Genomic DNA, 20,101 nt, shown 5'->3' with positions numbered 1-20,101 from the left:
TGGGTGTGAATTAAATAAATTACTTCTCTACTCAGTGCCTCGGTTTTAATAGAACTTCCCACAAAGGGTTGTTATGAGGATAAAATGTTATGAGGATTTAAAATGCATAAAGTGGGGCGCGGCCCATTTTAAGCACTCAGTAATCATTAGCTGTTATTATTGCTGGCTGAGCCCTGCCGGAGGGACTTAACACAAAAGGGCATATTAGTTACACTACAAATCCTTGTTTATAAACCTCAAGTGGACTCACAACATGGCCCAACAAGCCCACAATCATCCTCTGATCTAAGTATTCTCTGAATACTTAGTATTCTCTAAGTATTTTGCAAAGCAATTTCAAACTCTTTACCCTGCAACCCTCTGATGCACTGCACCTGTTTCAGCACATGACTTTGTTTTCTCCTTCCAAAGGAAAAAGTAACCATCACATAGAACTGTTTCATCTTCCTTGCCAAAAATAAATTTTACCAACATCTTTCTTTCTGTTATTTACAGATCTGTCCTTATAACTAAGGTCAGAGGCCCCCCACCTCCAGCACCTCTTACCTTCTCAATGACTTCCATTAACTACCCTCCTACCTCTCACGTATATCCAACTTGTCTTTATGGAAAATTCTTTCACCGGATTTTCACATTCTCAAGTCTCTCCTATTTAAAAAATCCATACCGGCTTGACTCTACACTCCCCTTCATCTCCCACCCCATCTCTCTCCTTCTAAGATGAACTGCTTGAGAGAGGTGCCTCAACCCCTTGTGCCCATTTCCTACCCTTTATTAAATGTGCTTTCACACTCTGATCAGGGCAGATTTGACTTTTTAAAAACATCAACATAACTTACATTCCACCATTTTTCCAATATACTTATAATTCATAACAACACATTGATATGTTTCTGTCCTTAAATCAAATATTTGGATAACTATTTGGCATAAACACAATTACATGAATATCGTACACAGATCATCTATATGGCATTCAAGGATGCAATTCCATTCTTGTACAGGTTTCACGATTTTCTTAGAGATGGTAATTGCCTACTTTTCTATGTACCTCTCGGCTGCCTAGCTTTCCTGGTACTGATAACTGCCTCCTCACCCCAGCCTTGACAGCACTGCAAAAGCCCTCCTGAGATGGAGGGGTGCTCAGGTGCTCAGCAGACCTCACCTGCCTTCCTCCTGGAGCCTCTGCCCACCTGCTCTCCAGTACTGCGGCACAGAAACTACTTCGATTACTCCCTTCTCTGTGATCCAGAAAAATCCTCTTACTTCTTTGTATGATGGAGCTCATATTTCCAAGTCTCACAGCCTCTTGTGTTGGTTTCAGTGGAATGTTCCGTGCAGTTATTAAAGAAGGGAATTATAGCATGGCAGGTACATTTTTTGAGAACTAGAATTTCTGAAGATGTCTTTATTCTACACGTATAATTAGTTTCTCTGGGCATAGAATCCTAAATTCCACAATCCTTCAGCATTTTTAGAAAATGTTTCATTATTTTTTTTTTCTCTAATATGGCTGTTAAGTAGTGCCATGCTACATTCTGATTGTCATCACTGGTGGACTTTTCTTTCTCTCAATATTCCTCCCCCACCTCCAAGTTTTAAAAATTCTCTCTTAGCCTATAATGTCTTTTGATTTAATGATAGTGGATCTTGGAATGGATCTGACTTTTCAATCTGTTATGTCAAACGCTCAGTGGATTCTATTTATTAAGTTAGTCCATTCAGTTCTGGGTTTGTGTTTTTTTGTACTGTTTCTTTAATAGTTTCCTCTTTTCCATTTTATTTTTTCTTAGAAATTTTGTTAGTTAAATGTTTGATATCCAGGTTTGATAATTTTTTATCCTTATTTCCATATGTTTGTTTTGTTTTTGTCTACTTTGGGAACAATTTCCTTAGCCTAATCTCCAAACCCTCTATTGATTATTTTAAATTCTACCACATGAATTTAAAGTCTAAGGTCTCTTATTCACTCTTTGCTTTCAGTACTGTTTTTCATTTTTCTAAAGATAATTATACTTTTTAGAAATTCATCCTTGTTTCTTATATTGTCTGTATTTCCTGTGAGTTCCCACACAGTCCTAATTGTTTCAGTCTCTGTCTTTCCAAACAGAAGCTATCCTCAAACGCAGATGAATATGGCTTGCCCTTCATAATTAACCATCAGAGACTAAAAAGTCTGGAGCCCTCCGGATGGTCTTTACTCTGATGTGGAGCAAAGCAATGCGGGTCATTCCAACTCTTTCACTGGAGACTCTTTTTGAAAGTTGATATGTGTAGGTCTTTTCTCTCCCATTTGTCCATTTCTTAGAGTGACATTCTCTAATCTCATGCCTAGGAGACACAAACTTAGCTTCTAGCATTCTGAGAATGAAAGAAGGGAACTATTTAGTAAGCAGATTTTCATTCTCTTGATTTTTCCTATGGCCACAATTTTTCTTTCACAAGCTAGTCCTCTTCAAGTTAGCCAAATAAATGAAGTTTCTCACAGTTCTGTCAATGGCTTTGTCTTTACATTCTTTACATACTATCTACCAGTACAGCCTCATCTCTAGTTGTATTAACATCTTTAAGAAATTTGTATTTCAGTCCAGAGAGCTAATCTAGTTCCTGACTTATATCCAACAATCCATTTGAATCCTACACTTGGACTTCTCAGAAGTACCAAAAATTCAACATTTTGGAAACCAAACTTACATCTGTTCCTTTCAAGCCCATGATGTCCTGGTGATTCTTATTTCAGTGAATCCACTTCACTCCAGAAAACTGTACAAGTGTGGATTTCATTCCTGACAGCTGTTGTTCATACTGATCCTTCCAGCTTTTTTATTTTACCTCCCAATGGTCTCAAAACCATCCACTTCCTTCTTTCTCCACATCCCCACCTTGACCCAAGCTCTCATTCTCTTTGGTGACCACTCCTAATAGAGCTTTCGCCTGGTCTGTTTATACTACTACCTTCTCTGATCTTTTGCCCATAGGACAGCAGGATCCTCTTGACACAATACAAATGTGATCTTATCAGCCCCTTCCAAAATCTTCTGGCCTAATGACCAAAACCCTCAAAGGCTCAGGGGTCCTGTGACGTCAGGCCCCATCTTTCGCTCTGGGTTCTTACACGTTCCTGTTCACTCTCATTGCTTGAGCAACACCGGCCTTTAATCCTTTTCAGGAACGCTCCCTTCCATCCCCAGGCCTCTGCACGTGCTCACCCTTCTTACCCTCCTCTCTTTTCCTGCTCCCGTCTCAGATTCCAGCTCAAGCATCCAACCTCAGGAAACTTTCCCTGACCTCCTTGACTCAGTGACTCAACAAAACTTCCCCTAGCAGTGCTGTTACACAGGTGTTTGGATGGTAAAAATTTATCAACCAATATTCTTATGACACATATACTTTTCTACATGCATGAGAGCTTTTGATAAAAAAGATTTTTTAAATCCTAAGCACCACAAACTCCATCAAGAATACTTAAAGCCATAATGGCACAGGCATTTGTTTATACTATCTGTCATTAAAAAAATCCTATTTTTCTTACTCCCCCTACTGTAAGCTCTTAAAGGGCAAGGACTTTCTCTAGTGCAGTTTAACACAGTGCCTAGCATAAAGCAGACACTAAATGAGTATTTTTGAGTGTAAAAATGAACAGGGGTGAAAATAAATTGTGCTGTCAGAAAGCATGCTTTCTGTTTCTAAACAGGAATGTTTAAATAAGCAGGTTTCAGGGTCCCATTAAACCTTGAAAATCATATGAGAGTTTGTATCTGTATTTAATTATGTACTTTTTCCTCCCTAGGGAATGAATCCAGCATTTCATCAGATTCTCAGATAGTTTGGTCACACAAAAAGGTTAAGGACCAGTGTGCTAGACTCTGCCAGAATTTGATAGATACAGGCATCTAATGACAAACAACTGGCAAAATATGAAATGTTGACACACTTTGCAAAACATGTTATTCTGGCACCCATAGCAAAGTAGAATTTCCTATTATTACATTTCATCCCTGAGATTCTTCCATGCTGATGACAAATTTCAGTTTTAAATGTCAGAAATTAATCCAGCTATGTAGGCATTCATGCCCAGGGGCAAGGTAAATGTGTGTGATGATTAAACAAGACTGACAAGGACAGGGACATTTATAGGTCATTTATAGTGGAAAGAAACAAAGAATGAGCTTTTGCTATTCTATGCCAACATGCAGCAATGGCTAGTTTCCTTACAACACACATGCTCAATAAGAAACCTTTCAGGTAACTCACCAACCAGACAGAAAGCTCTGGCTGCCCAGACAAAAAGATTCTTTTCCCCATAAATCCAAACAGTCTTTCCCTGGACAGTGTCAGTGAAAGGATCCTGTATCCACTTACCACAATTACTTGTCTGTATTTCACAGGAAGCCAACATAAAATGGATCTCAAAGTAGAAGTCATTAAGTCTGGATCTGGGGATGTATGTGCTCCAAACTATGTCAAGCAATGAGTTTGGGAAGAAAATAATGTAATTTTTGGTATATTTTAGCAAAACTTGGTGAATCATTTTCAGATACATTAAAATGAAAATGATCATCTGTTCAATATGTGTAATTATTTAGGAAATGCTGACAAAGCACACTAATAATTAAGGATGAAAAACTATAAAGCCTATTTAATAATACTCATACAGAGTCCAATTCTTAATATATTTAGTGATTCCTACTACCCATACCTGCTCGTGCTCTCTCTCTCTCTCTCTCTCTCACACACACACACACATATATACAGATCCACTTGGAAGTCCTTCTCACCCCTGTTAACTTGGTTTTCAGCTCTGCCCAGGTGGACCGACCCTTGTCCAGAAAGAGGGCAGAAAAATCTTTCCTCTGCCTTATGTAAATGATGGCTCATTATCCCTGTCTTTTCAAGATGTCTGGCCCTAGATCCAAACCCCAGATGTGCCACAGAGACAGTTACCATCCTCTCTCCGAGCCTCAGTTTCCTGATCTGCTGGGCCAGGTGCTGTCCACTGGTGCACAGTTCATCCTGCCCCATCTGTCATCTCCCCCTGTATTCCCAAAACTGGGAGCCCAAGAAATACATTCTCTGAGATTTCTGTGCCAGCAGGGTTCTACTCAGGGAAGCATTCAACAGGTAGAAGGGGGGCACTTCTGCTTTTAGCAGCGCCTGCGGCAGCCACCGTGGCTCTTTGCAGGGGGTGGGGGGACCTCCACGCCGTTGGTATGGGAGTGGTGCGCCCAGCAGTGGCAGCAAGAATAATGTCGACTGCAGTGGGACCCACGGCGACATCAGCAGCAAGCACAGGACAGGAGGGCCCACGCAGAGGGAGGCACCTTCTGAGTCTTTGGGTAACGCCCCCTTCTATACATATATGTATATGTATATGTATATATTATACAAACTACATATGTTGTTAAAATATATACATAACATATACTTTTTAACTTATCAGTCTTAATTATAATATAATAAGCAAGTTCCTGTCAATATTTTATGAAATTATTCTCTGAAACTCTGGCTATTTAAGAGAAATGCTTCAGGATTCCCAGCTTATTTTATCTAAAAAATAATAACTTTGTTATTTTGGGGATATAAACAGTAATGATATTATAAGAATAACCTGCAAAATAAATGTGATGGGACAAGAGCCTCGATGGAATTTTAAAAACCGGGCAGCTGCATTCAGCTTACCTTCTCCTCATTGGCTGTGCAGAGTCATTGTCACTTCCACAGGAGGGGTTTCGGCGGCGTGTGCAGGGGAACTTTGGGGATTTTGTGCGCTCATTGGGAGAGTTGTAGAGTCCGCTAGAGTGGAAGAGAGATGGTCAACAATGCCTGCAGAGGGCCGGGAGGGGCAGTACCCTCACCCAGATCTGGGGAAGTGTTCATAACTACACAGTTGGTACTTGCTGGGGAGTACTGGATCTTAGGTACACAGTTCTCTTTGCTGACAGGAGTTATTGAAAGAAAAGAGAGGTAAAAACTGGTAAATCAAATCATAAAAATCTTATTTTGCAGGGACAGGTTTCCTTTACTGGCCTTCAACAGTAAGAAATGAACACACACAAATGATGGCAATAATAACAAAACTGGTTTGCATTCATGACAAACCTATTCCACACTAGGCGCAGACTGGGCTAAAGGCTTCATAAACATTATCTTAGCTAATCTTTGTTAACCCTAAGCACTGAAATACAGTTATTAGGCCCATCTAATGAAAAGAAAATGAAAATACAGAATGTTTAATTAAAGGGCCCAAGGAAAGTAGCTAGGAAGTGGCAGAACTAGAGTCCAAGCTCCCGGGCAGTCATACCTGGAACTGTACACCATACCAACTACAAAGTCCATATGCTAAAATGCAGGGCTGTTACTGCTTTGGTAGATGTGCACAGAAAGAAACTATAAAAACTGATGTCTCTACCAAGAAAGTCTTCTAGAATCACTATTCATCAACTGAAGTTTTTACAAGAACTATGAAATAGAGGAGATTATCACTAATATATAATTTGGAGTTTTCAGGATTATATTACTTTGCTCTAAATCATCATAGTGACCTTACAGACATTTTTTTTAAGTAGCCTCATTTTCCTCTCTGTCTTTACAAGAGGAAGTTTCATATTTGGGCGTATCTTCTGGATTTCAATCCCTAAGTTCTCTGCCATGCTGGTTCAGGAATCTGACTGCTTTGTCCACCACCGGTCATGACCAGCCACAAAGCAGCTGGATTCCATTAGTTAAAGAACTGCAATTGCTGACCCCTGTGGTACTATTCTCCTTCAGAAAAACAATGACGCCCTTTACCTCTGGGGGCCATTTTCTTCCCACGGAGCATGCGATTTGCTTCTTTGGGTATCAGGGCTGTTTTCATTCTTTGCTTTCTTACAGCTTTAATTTAAAAAAAAAAATGTATGGAAAAGAAATTAACTAGAAAACAAAAGGAAGTTAACTCACATATTTATTTCTTCAGTAAAACTATTCAAACAAATGTTTTAAACTATGTGCATGTTTTTATTTATACCTGTGATTCAATCCGTAAAGAAGATGAAGTTGTTGCCTAAAAAATACCCCTCCAGTAAGTACTTCTGGATATTTTACCCCCTCCTTCTTTCTAGTTTTACTGCTTTAAGTCAACAGAAGCCAGGTCACCCTTTGTGAAGAAACTTTCAGAGGGTCCACCCGCACGACTGGAAGCGAGGGCAACCGCAACATTGGAGGCAAGAAAAGAAGAAAGCCAACAAGCAAGGAAAGCTAAGGGATGCAGGCTTGTGAGCCTTTTCAGCAGTGCTGAGAGACCCTCTGGCTCTGGACTTGAGTCTGAATCTGTGCAGGTCGGTCAGCTCCGGACAGGTTCACGATACCCCAAGCCGACTTCCCCTGCCCCCAGCTTCCGCCATATCTTGGCTTCATTCTTCCAAATCAGAATAACTCCCAAATGCTAGTTCCTGACTGGGTATCACCTTTCTGCCCTAAGAATGAAAATATAACTGAGTTGTTATTCAATCCCAACAAATTGTTTTATAAACACATGGGGAGACACAGAGGACGGGACTCATCAGCAAACTTGGGTCACCAGTGGGGGAAGGGGAGATGTGTCACCTCTCACTTCCTGGGGAGTCTCAGACCGAGTAAAAGATGAGCTACTTAACTCCTAATCCACTTTTAACCCTGCCTTTTTGAGGCATCCTCTATATAATTATTCTTGAACATGGTCATAGCAGGATTCTTTTTTAACAGCTAACACAGAAGAGAGAGAGAAAAAATGACACGGTCATTTCAAAAGAAGAAAATGAACTTGCACCCTAGCATACTATATAGGTTTATAGCATTATATAGGAATCAATATAAGCCTCAAAGTATTAGTATATAATAGGTATATTTTATATGTGAATAATACATTATTTTTATACAGGGTAAAAAAATCTTTCAAAGATCAAATTCCCAAAGTAAAAGCTTACATCTCAAATCAGGAAAAGTAATAAATATGGAAGGTATTTAATACAAGACTAGAAAATGTGTGCATGCTTAAGAAATCAAAGAAATAGTGGAAAGAGCAGTGGGAGACTGAGAAATGCAACAGGAGCTGAAAGGGCACAGAGAGAGCAGGCAACATTAAAGAACAGTGAAACCTGAGTGGCAAATGAACTGCACTCACTCCCTGGGCCTTTTTTCATCTGGAGCTTGCATGGAAAAATTTGGTGGTCCTTCAGGTGTCAGTCCTACTGGCAAGAATGCAGTTGCAAAGGGGATTGAACCTCCTTCTGTACATTCTGTAAAGGCCTGGGGTCTGAATTTCGTGGAAGATTCCTGTTCTTATGCTGGACTTACCATAAACCTGCCCTAAACACACAGACCGAACAGACTCCGTCCTTGGCTGTGAGGCTGATTAAGGGAAGCACAGTGAAGTGTGTGCAAAGGCAAAACCTTGTCATTCCAAAAAGAGAATCTGTAAAAAGAATGTCCTGGAACTATGCAAAAGAAAATGTAGGCAATACCCTAGGGGAAATACCACAACTGTGAGAATCCTCATATCTTCGAATGATTTTTCTGGGGAATTATAAGCTATATTCCTCCAAGTAATCACAATCGAGCTGAATGGAAACCCCATATTTGCTAACAAAAGATGGAGTAGATGATCTAAGAAGTCTTTCAAGCTCACGTATTTCCAACTGCTTGGACTTCTCCATGATGTACACAGAGCTATCTCTATGGAGAAAGTAAGCCTATGAAAGCAGCTCATTGTATTTCTAAAATGCTGTTTCAGGAACAAAATTGGAGATGGGAAAAAATGACGCTAAAATAGTGTCTTAAGAGAGAACAAGGCTGATCTTTCAGGGAAACAATCCATGTAATATATAAAGAGAGGGTCTTTCCACAGGGAATGCTGCTGGGAACACTGACGCAGAGGCCCACTGTAACTTCATGCATATGCAGTCACTGGCTTCTGCAGCCCTGGGCCTCTAAACCCTCCTTCCAGGGGGCCACAGTTCAATGCACCGCTGTAATGAACACAGTACATTAAACCTGAATATCATCTACTTTATTTCACAGGTCCCTCTGACTTAGTCCAATATATAACGCCATTTTAAAATCATACGGCATTTTCACTTTGCTACAGAGAATGCAGACCACAGACTGTGAGTTTGTGTGTCTGTGACAGCAGGAGCATTGCCTTCCAATGACAGAGGCAGGTCCTGATGGTTTATATTCCATTGGCATTTTAAAGAGTTCTTTGGCTCATAGACTATTTTGATCAAAAGTATCAGTTAATTATCAAAGTAAAAAGATTCTTAACCTTGCCAACAGGAAAAAGCACTTTTGTGACAGCATATAGTGGTATGTTGTTTTAGGTAACTGACTGACCTTTTTACTGGTGAAGGGGCGATAATTTTAGTTGTTCCTTCGTTTTCTCCATTTTCCATGTTGGCAGTTACCCTATTTATGCTGTTTGAGCCTAGTAGCAAGAGGGGAAAAGAAAGACAAAAGAAAGGAAACAGTGATCAGAAAAACACAAAGAAGTACAAAAGTTATAAAATGCAATTTTAGGGATATCAGGGCACATTTTGATAAATTATAATTCCAAATAAATAATGAATCATCCAATAAATCTAAGGTACTATTTTCTGACCTGTATGAAACCCTCAACGTAATATCCAAGGGGGTCTAAGCCATGACATCATTTTAAAATGGAACCTTTTGAGACTTCAAGAATTAGCTAAGTCTCCACATCATAGATATTGTTTACTTTAGACTATTGAGATAAGATTCTAAGATATTTAGTACTATATATTGGAAAGTAAGATATACTAATCCATCCTTAATAACTATGTTGTGAAGAAGTTACTAAGTCTAGGCCTACCGTGGATTATCCCCTTCCTAAATCAAACAAAAATATATATGTACTTTTTCAAACCTGAAAATATTCTGACTCATAATGCAAACGGCAAAAAAAAAAGTAAGACAGATGTGATTTGTATCTCACATACAAAAAAAAAAAAAAAGTTTCAAATGCATTTTTATGCAAACATCCCTAAAAGTCTGAAACTAACTTCAGAGCTGTTACTCCGCAGATGTGATACATGCTAGATGGGCCAGCAGAGGGAGCCCCCAGCAGACATAATGTTGGAAATCAGGATCCAAAAAACGGTAAGTGAAATGATGAAGCCCATCCAGGAAGTATGAGCCCCATTCTCAGGACAGAGGCTGAGAAGTTTGCAGGGGTGCGGGCACCTATGATGACTGTGCTAAGTGGTGTGCACCCCACCCTGGAAAGTACGGGAAACAGAGGAGATGCCCCAAGGCCCCGTTCTCTTGCTCTCTGTGTAGCATGCAGGCATGTCTTCCTCAGAGAAGCATCCTGCAAGGGTAAGGTCCACAGTTGAAGTCCTTCAACCCAAAGTGTGATCCCCACCAATCACTGACAGTTTAAGGCATGAGATACATTAGTAATACTATAAGAGAGTTAATTCACTGAATACTTACTTTGTGTCTAGTGCTATCCCAAGCACTTCACATCTATTTATCCATATAATCCTCAAAATAACCCCATTAGGTAGATGCTAATATCATCCCCCATTTTAAAAGTAAGAACACCAAGCCTTTCCCAAGGTCCCAGAGCTCCTGAGTCTTAGAAACCCAGCAGTCTGGCTCCAGAGACTTAGCTCTAGTCCACCACAGAACTTGGCCGTCTGCGCACCCCTGTGCCCCACTCTCAAGCAGCTCAAAAGTCAGTCTCAATTAAGGGCCCATCAGAGACAGATTCTGTAGAAGATAAAAGAAAGTCCAATGAACACATTTAATAGCCAACTAAGCAAAGAATTCTTTCTCTTAAAGCCAACCAACACTGAGAGACAGCAAGAGAAATATCTGAGGACCCCAAAGATGGCAGTTTCCTTCAGAACACTGGGAGGCATGTCTGGCTACTCATCAGGAAAGGTCAACATTAATGAATACATCCTGGACAGACAAAAAACAGTGGTTTCAAATAAGGGCTCCAAAAACTATTACCATAAGGAATTTGACCTGGATTCAGTATCTGGATTTTGTTCCTATTTTGGAATCCTGAAATGGAAAGGTAAGCCTGAAGATAGGTATGGCATTAGAAGTAAGCTCATGTCGGAGAAACATTCAGAATCCAGGCATTAGAAAAAAACAACACTGGTGAAAGTTCCCAAAGGCCCCGGGTATGGAAAATGGGACACAACCAATTCCCTTGAACTACCCCATGTAGATAGTGGCAGTGAATCTTCACAGGCTATTTTGCCATAACCATTAATAATAATCTGCAAGAGCAGATTCCCAAAATGCAGGCACAGATTTGAGATGGAGTGCTTCTCAAATGTAAACCCTATGTAGTATGCCCAGGGGGAGGGGCAGGGGCAAGAGGGATTAATTCATTTGTGCTCCAGACAGTAGGTGTGCCCCAACATTGACAATTGTTCCTAACAAACTTCTTAAAAATGTGGCATTGTTCTCAGCAGGTATTATTAATTTATACTATAAATGCAGGGGTCTTCCTGTACCCAGGGCTTTTTCTTCAGGTTGGGGGAAGGAGGGATCATGGCAGGGAGACGAACACCCAGGACCAGGAACACCAGTCCAAGAAGCACTGAGGGCAGGTGAACTTCCTGGCAGCCAAAGCCTGTGTAACTAGCTGACGAATAAGCCCAGGTCTGCTCCAGTTCTCATCTCTTTAGGCTGACTATTCTTTTCTTGTGAACTGGACAAGCCCAGGGTTTAATGCTTTCCCAGGAAAACAAACCACAGGAGGAAAAGCTGCTTACAACCATTAACTTAACAGGGAGCACCTCTGAAGTATCCTCTCATATAACATCATATGCTAAATATAAATTACTCTCTTCTATTCATGGATGTAGGTTTCTTTAAAAGCCCTAATTAGGAAATATGTACTTATTAGCTTTCTTTATGTTACTAAATGTGTACTTAAAATAACTATACTTTTTAAACACTGTATTTTAGCCATCATCTTAATTAGGTCAAATTAGTGAGATTTTATCATACTACCATTTGGGAAGAAAGCTAAGGAATTCAGTAAAGCTAGGATATGTGTCGGTTATTGAAATCTGCCAAATAAAGATAGATTATGCATTATTTAGGTTACTGACTCTGCATTTTGCTGAGGCACACTACTGTTTCCTTTTCCAAGCTCTTCCTCCCTCATCATACCACCTTTCAGAGTAATCCCTTCTATGCTAGCTCAGATTTTGGGGCTAGAGAGAAGAGGGGCTCTGACAAATGATCACACTAAAGGGCTCCTGTCTTCGTGTATTACTGGCCACCAAAGAGTTCCATTCTAAAAAGGTAAAGAAGCAGCCAAATATTAACATGGTAAAATTAGCTGATCACAACGGAATTCCAGGCACTGCTTCAGGAGATATTCTGAACTTGGAGAAATCTTTTTCCCCATTTCTTTTTCATTGTAAATTATAACAGACCTCCAGAAAATAATATGACATGCATATATGAACAGTTTAGCAAATTACTATAAAGTGGACAACTATTTAACCACTAACTGCTGCAAGAAATAAAACATTGAGGGCAAACCTCCTACACTCCATTTGGGACAATTCTTTCTTTTAGTTAGAGCCAAACAGTTGTGTTCCATCTAAAATAGCTAGAAATATGAATTATCATGTATATGTTTCATAAAGCATTTATAATATATACAATAAAGTTATTAATTTTAAATTATTAATAAAAGCTAAGAAGGTCTCCAAATTCTAATGAAGTGGAAGAACACATCACTATACCCCTCCATAGCTGCCAGCACAGGGTTTGACTCAAGTAGGTATCGCGAAGGTCTGTTACCACAAAGGATGTATTTCTGTTTCTACTATTTTTGTCACAAGAAAGCAAAATTCAGAATAATGATATTATGTTTAAAAAGTATCAAAACTAAGACAAAAAGGCTGAATGTGGTGCTCTAGGAAATGTGGGCAAGAGACCAGTGCAGACATATCCTACAGGACTTGGCGGGCTACTTCCCAGAGCTTTAAAAGTGGTCTTCTACCATCTCTCACAGAAATCTTTCAAATTATAGTCACAGATTATCTATAACAAAGGTCAGTTATTGACATATGGTTATTAAGGCTCCTAAGTAAATCTGTATTTTAGATACTATATTAACTCTAGCAGGATCATTGAGAATTAGGAGCATTCACATCATTTTACATATTGTTCACATTAAATAAACAAAGGACTTCAAATGAAAAGGCTGGTCACATTTAGGAGAATAAGTTTATCAGGAGAATGCTACAGTTTATTATTTATTAATAATTTAAAATTACTACCTTTATTGTATATATTATAAATGCTTTATAAATATCCTTATTAAGGAGCCAAATCTAGTTCAGGACCTTTGGTCAATTTAGTTCCTGGATGGGTAATCACTGCAGCTTACTATGGGCCCACACAATCTCCTCTGGTTTAAACAGCACTGCAATCTGCGTCCAGTGCTCCATGCTCTCCTGCCTGTTTATTTCTTAACACCTTATATGCAAAGGCTTCCAGCCTGTGTGCATCAGACCACTGCCAGGCTTTTGTGTGGTTTGGCTCTGATCACATCCCAGTACCCTTCTCTTAAGTGACCTTCACCTTCAGTCCAGAAAAAGTGGCTGTCAAACAGGATCGACTTTCCCAGGATCTGTTTAGCAACCTGATCTGGGGGCAATTCTTAAAAGTCATCCCTGTCTGTCAAGGTTTGGTGATGCTTCACATTTAAATAGTAGTATGAGTCTCACAAAATTTATAGTTCAATTTGATACCTGTCAACCCAAATTAAATCTTTGATGTTACTTTGATGTTGCCATTGCTTTTAATTTACAGGGTGGGCATGGTGGATGAAATGTGTGGCATTAAATGAAAATGTATTTGGCAAGTGAGAATGCTTTATTCTGTTATATGGGGAACAGGATAAATGGTCAATAAATAAAGCAAGATTATAATACATAAATGATTTCATTTTAAAAACTCTCAAATTTAATAAACTTGTAAGCTTTTGGTTAAATTTTATCCCACTGATTCACATTTTCTTATCTATACTTAAAACTTTTTTAGAAACCTGTATCTGATGCTTAAGACAAATAATCAGGACAAATTATCACTATTCCCAACATAACACATTATTAGGTTTCAGTAAAGCCGATCTGATTTTACATTTTTTAAGCCCAGTATGATTTATCAGAAGAAATGTGGTGGTCATGAATTAAGAATGAGCTAATAACAGGGAATATATTGAGCTCTAGTTCTCCCACTGACAGTACAAAGTCACTTTGCTTCAATTTCACCAACTTTAGACTGGGTAGTATGGAAAAAATGGCAGGTGACATAGTGAATTAGCAAAACAAAACATTTTTCTAACACCACAAATTATGGTCCAACAGTAAATGGCCAAGGAAACCTTTTTGTTTTTACTTATCATCATGAAGTTTTATAGTTGGAAGAACAGACACTCACCAAATTATATAAAACAAAATTCAATTTCAAAACACACAATTTGGAAAATGGAGGTGTTTCAGCATCCAATTGCTAATTCTTTAAAGTTCAAATGCCTGACATCTGCCCATCCATCCCAAAAAGGCAACCAGACCCTTGCTTTTCTCAAGAGTTACTACGTTCAAAAGGAGCAGGGGTGGTACTTAAGCACAGTTACCTCTTTACCACAAATATACAGACTTCTGAGACACTGATTTTGCAAGATCAAACAAGGCATTCCTGCTAACAAGCTGGAGGGTAGCTTATAAAGAATGGGTGTGGATGAGAAAGATGCTAGGAAAATGTCTATACATGAAAGTCCCTTCCCTGGTTGGTCTGCTTCCAGTTTCTTCTTCCCCGACCCAGCAGCCTCCTGGATCCCTCTGCTTTCCTCGTTATGAAACTGATCAGCCTGGGAGTGTGCACCAGATGGAAATAAAAGCACTTCATCCTCCACACCCCCACCAGAGCTACAGAGGCACACACACACAGAGGTGGTCACAGACATCCTTCCTTTGGGTCAGAATGCCAAGTTCAAAAACAAGAAAGGCATTTCTGAGCCTAGGAAGGCATCGGCTCCTTCCCTGAGGCCCTCAGAGCAGAATGAAAGGGCTCTGTCTGAAGAACTTGTGATCTACCCTTGTGTGCACTGGAGGGGCTGCCAGATAGGGTGACAGCAGAGGGGCCCCATCTCTCAGCCCTCTTAGGCCCAATGACAACAACTATCCGCACAATTGGCTGGAATCAAAGGGTGTGGCAATCACTCCGATACCAAATGTTTCTTCCTGTGATTTTGAGGACACAGCTCAAGGAAACAGAGTTGGGTAGCAACCAGGTAGCACTCTTGCAGCACCCTTCACCCCTCCAACAGGACCACGTGATTCAGAGCAGCACAGCAAACCTTCTCCATCCATCTTTATGCTCCCCTGATCTAGGGCAGGCAGACAGCTCCACACCCAACATACACTCAGTTTTGTTTCAGAGGAGTATGCTAGACCACTGCTTTAGAGGCTTTGATTTGATGCAATTATAAGAGTATATAAAGTATAAACAAATACAAAGTTTATATAATTGTATATAAAGATTACTTTAAAAAGGCTTATTTAGTAAGGCAAAATTGGTGAAAATTTTTTGTTTTTCTTTGCTTCCATATTTGAGCTTGTATATAGGAACGTCTCCATGTGTTGTTCATCAAGCCCTCAGAACCCTGTACTTTTGGGGTTTTATGGAGGCTTCCATACATAGGCATGATTGACGAAATCATCAGCCACTGTGGTGACTGAACCCAAATGTCCCCCTGGAGGTCAGGGGCGGGGCTGAAAATTCCAACCCTCTCATTGTGGCTAGTTCCCCTGGCAACCTGCCACCATGCCTTGGGGCTTTCCACAAGGCATCTTACCAACAAATACTCAGATGTGTTTAGAAGGGGCTTGATATGAATAACAAAAGATGCTTCTTTCACCTTTATTGATATCACATAGGAAATTCCAAGGGTTATAAGAGCTCTGTGCCAAAAACAGGGATGAAGATTGTTGTTATAAATCACAGTATAAGCTCAATAAATTCTTACTGAATGAGAAGAGAAAGGAAAAAAGAAAGTCTCACTTAGAGTAACTCACTAAAGCTATAGTATTTAACTTGAATATACATGATATTTAACTTGAATAACTTGAAGCGGTTTCTAGTTTTGCTTGCTTTTCTGAGTCTGGTAGCTATGCATGGAATGCTAAACACTAGTAGGAAGAGTGGAAACATCAACTTCTTAGAGAAAACCTACCCAGACTTGCCATATATTAAGAAATCTTTTAGAGAATGAAAATAAACATCAGCTTCAAGGCAGAAGAGAAAAGGGAGTCAACAAACGAAAACAGTCTTCAATATATACACGATCTACCCAATACTCCTTGCAATTAACACTGTTACTTTGCTAGGGAAATTTTTTTTTTTTTTGTCCCAAAGAACTTAAACCTTTTCTTAAAAAAAAAAAGACTTGATGTAATGGCAGGCTGGCTTGCTGCTCCTCTGTAAATGAGCGGAATGTACTGCCTTCTGAAACAAGATGATCTAGTGACATAAGGAAATCACGCAACTGTGGGGGGAAGACAGGAGATGTATATTTTCAGATAATTCTAAACCTTTCCAATTTTTTCATTTTCCATTTACTTTCCAAATGTGTTCCCTAATATTCCGAAGACGTGAGCTAACATCCTGACGCTGCTCTATCTGTATAGCCTTGAACAGGTACTTAGTGTTTCTGAGTTTCAGTTTTCTGATGTGTAAAAGGAGAATACCACCCACCTGCCTCCTGGGGTTACCCAAAGCAGTAATTAATTACTGTTATCAGCTGCAAGGAAACTATCTCAGATTGGGATTTCTTCCTAAAGACACAGCAGAATCTTACAGATGGGAATTGTTAGGCATGGCTACCTTTGTTTCTCCTCCCAAAGCTGCATGTCCTTCAGTGTTTCTCACAGAGAGTCTATTCTTTCTCTGCAAACCAGCTGCTTTCCTATTCATGGGTGTGCCGGGAACCTGGGCAGCAACAGCAGCCCCACAGGGGTGGTCCTCACCAGCTGCGTGACTCAATTCCCCTGGGCTCCAATTCTGGCTTCTCTCTGAAGGAAACTAACTGGGCACTTTCCTCAGGCACCCATTCTCACCCCAGGAGGGAGGGAGGGAGCAACACCACTGCTACAGAGGACCATCTCCCCACCGGGACAGGACTCGGCCGACATCAGTGTAGTGCACCACTCAAAGTCCTGGCCAGGGCCCCTGCTCTGCAGCACAAGCACGCCTCCCTTGGTCTGCCTTGTCTCCCTACGCCTGCTTACATGACCCTGAACTCCAGGAATTCCAGACATCTTCCACATTGATACCACTAAGTAAGGAAGGCGATCCCAGATTTCCCAAAAGTCTGAAGAAAATACTGGCTGAGAAATTACCACCTTGAATCCTGAATCTCATGGTGAAACAAAGGTGTGGAATCCTCAGAGGACATCTGCTTAAGAGATCTATCTCAAAACAGAGTCTCAAACAGTTGACAGACACATTCTCATGAGTCTGTAAAGAAAGAGGGGGTGAAAAGCAGAGAAATGTGCCTAAATGGTTATTAGTAAAATCAAGGCAGAGCCTCTAGATCTGTGACCAGGAACAACTGCCAAAGTGGAGCAATTCACAGTGCTGAGTTTTCAAAGTACAAGTAGGTTCATGAAAGGACCAGTCTTTGGCTACGTCCTCACAGTCAAAGGCAGAGACAAATGCAAAAACCTGTCCAGAAAGGTTTTTTGTACCAAGATAGCATGAGTTTCTTCTAACTAGGAGTTAACCAATGAGGTAAAAATCCATTCATCTAGTCAATTTGGACTAAAAGAATAATTTAAAAGTGGTATTTATGCAAAGGTTGCTACAATTAATTTCATTCAATTTGTCAATGAGAGTTTCATTTGAACATAAGTTTTAAAGAATCAGCTAAACTTTTATGCACAAAAGTACAAGAAAAGTTATACATTTCCAATGACAAAAATGTATTTTGCACTCTAGGAAGATCATTTCTGACAAGTGTGAAGTGAGGATTAAAAGAAAATACTAAAAAACAAACAAGAAAACCTTTGCAAAGTCTTTTTTTTTCTTAGGTGATCCTTTCAACTCTGTGACAAGGAAGCCAAAGAGAAGAAATTTGGGAAAAAGAGGCATCTTTAAAGTTTAGGTACTCAGTTCCTTTGTTTTATGGATGATGAGACGAAAGCCCAGATCACTGAATGATGTGCCACATGTCACAGCTACATTAGACCAGGAGTTCATGTTTACTCACACCAGGTACAATTCTGTTTTTCTCCCTCTGTACCACATACCTTCTCAATGCCCTTAGAGTCAGGATAAAGAGAAAGTGGGCTCACAGATATGGAATATATCACGGTAGAGTATCTAATTCTAATTTGTCACCTTATAGAATTAAAATCATAATCACAGTCTCTCTAAAATACAATTAACACTCTGGTAAATTTTCTGGAAATCATCTCCAACACTAGCCACATAATAACCCTTGTTAGCCTTGTTCTAATTCCTTATATAAGAAGTTACACTCCTTTCCTGTCTTCAGCTGACCCAAAGAGGATAAATAAAAACTTCACAATACTCATCAAGTGCCCAACAAGTGTGAAAGCTATTATGTTACTGTCTTTTTCCAGACATTCCTCAAAGTTCCTAGTGATTCTCATTCAAATACCAAGGTCTCCAGAACTTGCTACACTTGCAAATCACTTTACGCCTTTGGCCCTCAGTTTCCTTACCTACAGCACAAAGTGACTGTCCTCTACTTCATCTAACTCAAGGACTCTGGGTCCTACCTGGAGTCTTCCTCCTTTGAAACAAGCATGCTCTGAGTTGATAACCTATAATGCAATTTTCTGCATGGTAAGGCCTAGATTAAAATGTACAGATATGAATGTGTTTTATGTGTTTTTGCCTTGAAGATTTGGGTTGTATCTGTTACAACACTAGAGATTGCTAACATTTGAATTTCTATTGTCATTACTTTTTCCATCTCCATAAATTAAAATGAGCATTTCCTAGCATAATTATCAGGGTCCTCATCTGAGCTTTCAAAAATACACCCATTGGAAATTTGCATGTACCTTTCAAATCACTTTGTGAATTTAATGCATTCATGACAATTATCTGTAGGGTTTTTTTTTAAGTACAGCATGGTAAAAATGCAAAGGCTATTTAAGATCACACAGTAAAAAATCTCTCTCCCACTCCTGACCCCCACTCTTTCACAAACTTCGCCCAGAGCCACGGCTGCTGCTAGTTTCTTGTATTTGTCTGCAAGTACATATGTACACATACACGCCTTCATTCCCAATTTTTGTTTGTAGTTTTATGTGATGGGAGCACATCATACACTGCTGGCCCCACCCACTTCCACTGCCTTTTTCTCTTACTGATACTGTATCCTGGATATCATTCCCTATCAGCACCAATTTATCATGTTCTTTCTTCCCCTCTTTTTACTGCAGACCTGGGTTCAAATTCCAGCTCCAGGGGCCTGAAAAAGTCCCGGCCTCTGTCTTCTCACTTGAACATTGAGAGTCAGAGCATCTTCTAAGGGAAATGAGTGAGATTCTATCTGTAGAGGGCCTAGTACAGTGTCAGGCACACAGTGATGCTCAATGACTGTGAGCTGTTAACATTCCTTTCCCTTGTGGGATCCTCGGCAGGCTGGGCCTTTGTGACAGACGTTGTGGGACTGTAGAATCAGACCAACCCAAATTCAATTCCTGCCCTCAGATTTCTTGTACAAGAGACATGGTATTTCACAGGGGTACACATACATTCCTTTATTAGGCTAGTTACCTGCTAAAGGATATTTAGGAAGTTTCCAGTCTCTGTGATAACAAACACAGCAATAGACCTGCTTGTATTGTGGAACTGTTGTTATCTAATAACATACCTAGGTGGGGACTGAACTTGTGAATCCTCATCCAGAGCCCCAGCTTCATTTACTCATTCAGTAGCTCTGCTTCCCTCTCTGAGCCCTTTCAGCCTTGCCCTTTCTTTGTCTTCTGTTTCCATTGCCTGTTTGACATGGAAAGTGCTCTCGGGTAAGCCTAACAGCTCATTG

The 20,101-nt window shown here is 39.9% G+C and overlaps 1 protein-coding gene across 4 annotated transcripts in view; it reads right to left on the bottom strand.

Moving 5' to 3' along the window:
* The window catches only part of EPB41L4A (erythrocyte membrane protein band 4.1 like 4A), a 268,086-nt gene that overhangs the window by 44,184 nt on the left and 203,801 nt on the right, over positions 1 to 20,101 (bottom strand). For 3 of the 4 annotated variants that reach the window (XM_073232978.1, XM_073232972.1, XM_036995148.2), the window contains exons 14-16: positions 9,349 to 9,439; positions 6,790 to 6,873; positions 5,680 to 5,793 (exon numbers count right to left, since the gene is read on the bottom strand). In XM_073232978.1, coding sequence (XP_073089079.1) covers positions 5,680 to 5,793; positions 6,790 to 6,873; positions 9,349 to 9,439 — 289 coding nt within the window. The remainder of the gene's footprint in view (positions 1 to 5,679; positions 5,794 to 6,789; positions 6,874 to 9,348; positions 9,440 to 20,101) is intronic. The other variant, XM_036995150.2, reaches the window with a different exon arrangement.

This window comes from Manis javanica, chromosome 1 (assembly GCF_040802235.1).
Source record: "Manis javanica isolate MJ-LG chromosome 1, MJ_LKY, whole genome shotgun sequence".
NCBI lineage: Eukaryota > Metazoa > Chordata > Mammalia > Pholidota > Manidae > Manis > Manis javanica.
This window is presented reverse-complemented; position numbering and strand designations above follow the sequence as displayed.